General features: G+C 36.3%; 1 protein-coding gene across 1 annotated transcript in view; it reads left to right on the forward strand.

The window, feature by feature from the left end:
- Positions 1–6,301, forward strand: part of LOC102604303 (uncharacterized) — a 7,211-nt gene extending 910 nt beyond the window's left edge. The window contains exons 3-4 of the mRNA XM_006351385.2: positions 2,977–3,071; positions 4,245–6,301. Coding sequence (XP_006351447.1) covers positions 2,977–3,071; positions 4,245–6,041 — 1,892 coding nt within the window. The 3' untranslated portion in view covers positions 6,042–6,301. The remainder of the gene's footprint in view (positions 1–2,976; positions 3,072–4,244) is intronic.
- The last annotated feature ends 1,652 nt before the right edge of the window (positions 6,302–7,953 follow it).

The raw sequence follows: 7,953 nt of genomic DNA on the forward strand, positions 1-7,953 counted from the left end.
GGGGGGGGGGGGCAGTGGGCTAATATTTACTTACTTCATACTTTGAATGTGGATTGATGTACTTTCTAGATGAACTTAGTTTCAAAACAATCGTGTCATGGATAGGGTTTAATAGTGACCCAAAAAGCTAAAAAAAAAGAAAAAGAAATGTTGTAGCTGGGGCAGATTCACCTTAGACCAAGCTGTGTCACGAGACATTGCTTCATTGACTTTTTTTACGGATTATGTCTATATAATTATAGACAGAACAAAAATAGAGGGTACAATATGTAAAATAACACTCCTTGACACAAGGAGCCACACAAGTCATATGGTTAGGTGCCTAAGTATTAAGTATAGATGTCGCGAGTTCTAATCGTGGTGGCCACATTTATCATCGTTTTGAAGTTTTTGTGCTTCAATCTACAAAATGATACACCATCCAGGTTCGAACTGCTGACCTCTTGGTAGTTAATGCTTAACAAAATGTTGAACCCCAATTACTCCAAAATCATATCAGTAATTTTGGCGACAAAGGTATAGGCTTTAATAGTGACCATAAAAGATGTAGCCAGGGGCGGCTTTACCTTAAGGCAAGTGGTGTTACGTTGCACTGTTTCGACGGAATTTTTTACTGAATATGTATATATAATTAAGAGAGAAAAAATAGAGCGTATATTGACAGTGGTAGATCCAGAAATATTGTATCACGGGTGCTCAACTATTTTTAATTTGGAAATTGCTACATAGAGTGGGTGCTCAGTTAATTTATTTCAATGAAATACTAGATTTTGCAGATAAATAGTAGTGTGTGTCACAAAAGTCAATGGGTGCTTAAGCATCCATAATACATAGCATAGGTCCGCCACTGTATGTTGAGTAAAATGACACTCCTGACACAAGGAGCGACACAGCTCATATGGTCTGGCGCCGTAGCTTTCAATATAGATGTCGCGAGTTCTAATCGTGGTGGCCACATTTATTATTGTTTTGAAGTTTTTGCGCTTCAATCTACACAATGATACACCATCTAGGATCGAACTGCTGCCCTCTTGGTAGTTAATGCTTAACAAAATGTTGAACCAATTACTCCAAAATCGTATCAGTAATTTTGGCGACAAAGGGATAGGCTTTAAAAGTGACCAAAAAAGAAAAGAAAAGAAAAGAAATGTCCTAGCCAGGGGCAGCTTTACCTTAAGGCAAGCGGTGTCACGTTGCACTGCTTCGACAGAATATTTTACTGAATATGTATATATATAATTAAGAGAGAGAAAAATAGAGGGTATATTGAGTAAAATGACACTCCTTGACACAAGTAGCAACACAGCTCATGCGGTCTGGTGTCGTAGTCAAGGAGCTACACAGCTCATGCGGTCTGGTGTCGTAGTTTTCGATACAGATGTTGCGAGTTCTAATCGTTGTGGCCACATTTATTATTGTTTTAAAGTTTTTGCGATTCAATCTACAAAATGATACACCATCCAGGTTTGAACCACTGACCTCTTGGTGGTCAACACTTAACAATATGTTGAACCAATTGCTCCAAAATCGTATCAGTAAAATATTCGAAAAAATCTATTTGGTTTGTTTTTCTATCCTTTCATCTTCTTACTCTCCAATGAAATTGATTAAGAACAATTTGCAGAATCTAATGAATAATGACTTGTTTAGTAATCGTTTGGTACCCTTTATAAGAAAAATTGTTTCCTATCACTTTTAATGAGGTTATTTAATTTTGAATACATTTTAAGAAACCAAAACTCATCAGAACTCAGAAGAGTTAGTATGATATACACAATTTATGTTTTATTTGCATTTTGTTGCTTTATCATATGATGTTACATAATTTATTTATTTGTTCTCATTTACTATGTGTAAAACAATGCTTCTTTCTCATCTTAATTTGATGCTCCGAGAGTTCTCGGTAAGCACACACACACATAAATATATATATATATATATATATATATAGTAGACTATATCAAGAAGTAGGTTAGGTCTTTTCTTTTGTATTTTGTTAGAAAAGGAGAATATTAATCAAACATTAATCCTTATTTGCGAATATATTATTGCTTTCATTTATTTGTCGGTACTTCTCTTCAAGTCGGTGTTTTGTCTTAAAACTGGATGATAAGTGAAATATGTCTAGAGTAACTCTTCCTACTTTAGTTCTAGTCATATTTACTGCAGGAGTTCTCCATTTACAACATTCTTTCAAAATGTTTCAATGTATCCTTTACTGCTGCATAGTTGTTACTTTTTATCATTTTTAATTAGAAATGTCTTGATATCCTTGTGAATCTGGTGGCTCTATACTTTGATGTCAATACCACTGCTTTTGGGCTACATACAATTTTTGTGACGCTGTCTGTGCAAATTATTCAAACACATTTAAGAGGATATAGCTGTTATAGCTTTAATAGGTGTGCCTTGAACACTGAGTGTTTTCAGGAAGAAGTATTCGGTAGATCTCTTTTCATTTTTATAAGTTGTAAAGATTAGTCTGACAAGTATATCAACATTTGAGCCGTGGAAATCCAATGGTTGTTGGTAGGTAGAAGCCAGCAATTAAATATCCAATTTTGTTTTAACTAATTAGAAGTTGAAGTGTCAAAGCTCATTGTGAAGCATCAAATGATAATCTAAACCAGTGCTAATATACAGGGAATACAAAAACTTGAGTTTATTTGTCAGGTGCAACTGTAGTGTTAATTTGGTTTTGCCTGTTAGGATCGGGGGTATGATTTGTTTATTTCCCCTTTCTATTAAAGCCTGAAGTTACATTTATTAGAGCTAGTTGCATCTGTATCATGTTTTTTGTTTTTATTTGTAGTTCAAGTTGCCTCCTTAGTATAATTTTGCTTTCTTCCTTCCTTCTGATATAGCCTTCAGCGTTCTCAATTGCAAGTATCATGCAGCTTGTAAATGTTTTCTCCTTTTCATTTCTTTCTCTGCACATATACTGAAGGCTTTCCTGCATTTGATGGTCTAAAACAGATGGAGCCGGTGGTAAAGGCACCTGGGGAAGATGGCTAGATACTGATGGTGAATCTCAGATCGATAAGAATGATCCCAACTATGATAGTGGTGAGGTGAGTCCTACAGAAACTAGACTTGCCTTGGTGATAAAATAACTTTAGATTTGGTTATATACTTATGTTGCACGTTACATTATTCTTTATTGGAGTACTATCGTCCATCATATATCTCTTTTTTTTTTCTTTTTTTTTTTTGATGACAAGGGAAACCCGCAGCCGCTACCCTTTGGGTGCGCACAGGGTAAAACCCCCGCTCCTATGCAATAGCTCGCAAACCACATAGGAGAGGTAACCCGCACTAGGCAAGCCTGGTGCGACGAGCTTGACCCAGAAGACTAATTCCTTGCTTTCGCTGGCAAGGGGTTTCGAACTTGAGACTTCCAACGTGGAAGTCCCAAGCCCAAACCATTGGGCCACCCCGAAGGGTCGTCCATCATATATCTCTTTTGGAATAATTGATCAAATAAATTCATTTTTTGGCAATGTACCGTTGTATGATACACCAGAATGCTCCCATAATGCCTGCATTACACAATTGTGGGTTATAACGGAGAAAAGGCAATTTAAAGAATGATTAAGGGAATCATTGGTGAGAAAGAACCAGTGCGAAGGTAGATTAAAGTTCAATCTAAATATCATGATTGTATAGGGAAGAGCCAATGTGAAGGTTCACAACAATCCTATATTTCTGCCTAAAGCAATGCAAAGTTATTTTCCCTAGTTGTCTAATTTTTACACCATGGTTGGTTTTTTTGCTTTCTTTTTCCTGTCAGCTTACATCTGCCTCCTCAGCGAATAGTTTGTTATGACTTATTTTTCTTCTTCTTCTTTTTTTAGTAATTTAACAAAGAAGTTGTACTAAGACTTGAACACATGAACCTTTCCACTAAGGAACCTACTGGAGTGCGCTCACAATTGTTTCTTTGTCGTAGTCCACGTTTATCTTCATATTATATCTAATCAAATTTAATGGTTAAGCAGTGGTTGTTAACAAAATTAATGTTTTGAGGAGTAGTTTGACTTCAAAATCTTAGGTATTATTATAGGGATACACAGAGGAAGGGATGTCACAAAATACATACCCCCCTGAGTTTCCATATGCTAACTCCATTTTTCCTGAACTAATTGATTCATTTTATGGCTGTTTGATTTATCGTGAAAACTGCCTCAATAATTCTCATGAAAGTTGTTATATTATTGTTGTCTTCCTCCTCCTTGACTGAACAGGAGCCATATGAGCTTGTTGGAACTGCTGTCTCTGATCCATTAGACGACTACAAGAAATCTGTAGCATCAATTATTGAGGAATACTTCAGCACTGGTGACGTTGAAGTGGCTACGTCTGATCTCAGGGAATTAGGTTCAACTGAGTATCACCCATATTTTATTAAGAGGCTTGTTTCTATGTCAATGGATAGGCATGACAAGGAGAAGGAAATGGCTTCTGTTCTTCTTTCTGCACTTTATGCTGATGTCATCAACCCTACCCAGATTAGTCGGGGATTTTTCATGCTTGTGGAGTCTGCTGATGACTTGGCAGTGGACATACCAGATACTGTTGATATCCTCGCTTTGTTCATCGCACGGGCTGTTGTCGATGACATTCTTCCACCTGCTTTTATCGCAAGAGCCAGAAAAATGCTCCCAGAATCTTCCAAGGGGATACAGGTGCTGCAAACTGCCGAGAAGAGCTATCTATCAGCTCCTCATCATGCAGAACTCGTTGAGAGGCGCTGGGGTGGCAGCACCCATTTCACTGTTGAGGAGGTCAAGAAAAGAATTGCTGATCTATTGAGGGAGTATGTGGAGAGTGGAGACACTGCTGAGGCCTGTAGATGCATAAGAAAATTGGAAGTTTCTTTTTTCTATCATGAAGTTGTCAAGAGAGCTTTAGTTTTAGCCATGGAGATGCAGTCTGCTGAACCGCTTATTCTGAAACTTTTAAAGGAGGCCGCAGAAGAGGGTCTTATAAGTTCCAGTCAAATGGTGAAGGGCTTTTCTAGGATGGCTGAGAGTATCGATGATCTTTCTCTGGATATTCCTTCTGCAAAAACGTCATTCCAGCTAATTGTTCCTCGGGCAATCTCTGAGGGATGGCTTGATGCATCTTCCCTGAAAGCCTCAGGTGAAGATGGACCAGCAAATGGTCCAGATGATGAAAAAGTGAAGCAGTACAAAAAACAGATCGTTAATATAATCCATGAATATTTCCTGTCTGATGACATTCCGGAGCTAATCCGGAGTTTGGAAGATTTGGGGGCCCCAGAGTATAATCCCATTTTCCTGAAGAAGCTAATCACCCTTGCTATGGACAGGAAAAATAAGGAAAAGGAAATGGCATCTGTTTTGCTTTCTGCACTTCATATAGAGATTTTTTCCACCGAAGACATAGTGAATGGATTTGTGATGCTACTGGAATCTGCAGAAGATACAGCACTTGATGTTTTGGATGCTTCCAATGAACTAGCTCTTTTCGTTGCTAGGGCTGTAATAGATGATGTCCTTGCTCCACTGAATTTGGAGGAGATAACAAACAGGTTGCCACCAAATTGCAGCAGTGGTGCTGAGACTGTGTGCATGGCTCAATCACTTCTATCCGCACGCCACGCTGGTGAGAGGATCCTTAGGTGTTGGGGTGGTGGAACTGGCTGGGCTGTGGAGGATGCAAAGGATAAAATTCAAAAGCTTCTTGAGGAATTTGAAAGTGGTGGTGTTATCAGTGAAGCTTGCCAATGCATACGAGATATGGGGATGTCATTCTTCAATCATGAGGTAGTGAAGAAAGCTTTGGTTATGGCGATGGAGAAGAAGAATGATAGAATGCTGGATTTACTGCAAGAGTGCTTCAATGAGGGGCTTATCACCATTAACCAGATGACAAAAGGCTTTGGGAGGATCAAGGATGGGCTTGATGATCTGGCTCTTGACATTCCGAATGCAAAGGATAAGTTTACGTTCTATGTGGAGCACGCCAAAGGAAATGGCTGGCTGTTACCTTCCTTTGGGTCATCAGATGCATCTTGAGGAGTAGAATCATATACATCTGTATGTTGTTCGTTGTTGTCTTCTGCTAGTGTAGCTCGTACCTTTTTACTTGGGAGTAGATGGACCCAATCCTTTCAGAGTTCTCTTTCATTAGAAGTTTTAAAACGATGGATGTTGATGTAAAGTTAGTGCTCTCGTGTTCCGTGAACACAAACCGCATTATCATAATCTTTACTGTTTTCTAGAATGATGTTTGTACATATCATTTACATAATTCTAGCTTAATTTTTTGTTGTTGAGTCATTACGTAATTAAGATGCATGATGTCATTTGCTTCTTGAGTAAATGGTAGAAGGCCAAAAACGAAGTGAAGATCTGAAGGTCCGAGTGACAACAGTTTTTTTAATCGATTTATTTTGTTAAACATAAATGCTTATGGAAGAATAAGTGTTATGTTTTTGCGAAAATGTGTGTTTGCATCAAGAGCGTGCTAATATGAGTTCATGTTCATATGCTTTACTGTTGGATAAAGAAATAAAAGTGAATTGCTTTAGTAAACTGATGAAAGAAATACTCAGGATTTGGATTTAATTAGGTTTAAATTTTAATGATGACGCTAGATTAGAGAATTCGAATCTAGAAGACTGTTGACATTGTGATAAAATATACATAGAATTGAGTTCAGTTGCCACAGCAAGGAATGAGAGAAAAAATGGAACATGGACAATGACCGAGACTTGTCAAACTACGAAGAAGAACATTGTCCTCAGGAGAAAGCTGTTGCAAGATACCATATAGCACACGTAAATCTTACCCTCGCTCCCTCTTTTTTTTTTTTTTTTTGAAATTAGTAATGTACCCTCGCTCCCTCTTTAACTCATCCATTTGGTTTTTTACCGAAAAATTTATACACCCTCCGTTTATTTTTATTTGTTCATATAATTTGACTTCACATACTTTTCTAAAAATAATTAATAAAACAGTAAGTATACTATATCATCTTTGAATATAGTAAATTCAATGTTAAAATGTAACTATAGTTAATAATAAAGACAAATTAGGAACTAAGTAATGAATTATTTCTTAATTTTTCAAAATGAATAAATAATAGTGGATATTTATTTTTAGTATAGTGGAGAAGTAAAAAACGAACGGAGAAAGTACTTAGCCGCAATTTTTTGTTCTTATTTTAATCAAGCCCTCATCTCAAATAAGAGGGGTCATATGTCTCCAGTCTAAGGGTGTGCAAAAATCAAATCGACTAATAAATCGAACCGAAAAAAGTGTTATTGGTTTATTGTTATTGGGTTTTTGGGTTAACAGTTATTTAATGGTTTTATAAAAAAATTTTATTGGATTATCGGTTCAATATTGATTTTTTAATATTGGATTATTGAGTTAACCGATAACCCATTAAGAATATAATAATTTACTATTAACTATAAGGACTCTATATAATTAACATTACTTAATTAACTCTGCTCTCTGCATTTATCCTTTAGGTTTTAGTATTACTTTAGTCTTTAGGTTCGCAACGTCAAACACCTAAAGAACTAAGAATGATGACGACAAAGGTTAGGCAACAACTAGGGTTGTGAATTATGAGTATTTGCTATACTTAGGGTCGTTTGGTAGAGTGTATAAGAATAATGCAAAATAGAGTGCATTAGTAATGCTTGAATTAGTAGTGTTTGCATTAGTAATACTTGCATTAGTTATGCAAGCATTATTTCTTATACATTGTTTGGTTTGATGTATTAGAAATAACAAATCTTGCATAATTTCTATTAAAAAATATATGTTTACAAATATACCCTTCATACACTTTATTTATTTGTACACTTCCTTTGCAAAAAAGTTCTTTGCTAAAACATCAAAAAAAATCTCTGCTAAAACATCATTAACTCTTCTTTCTTTTTTTTCAAAAATAATATTAAATAGTTATACTATT

This window comes from Solanum tuberosum, unplaced genomic scaffold, assembly GCF_000226075.1.
Source record: "Solanum tuberosum cultivar DM 1-3 516 R44 unplaced genomic scaffold, SolTub_3.0 scf00127, whole genome shotgun sequence".
In the NCBI taxonomy this organism is placed as follows: Eukaryota; Viridiplantae; Streptophyta; class Magnoliopsida; order Solanales; family Solanaceae; genus Solanum; species Solanum tuberosum.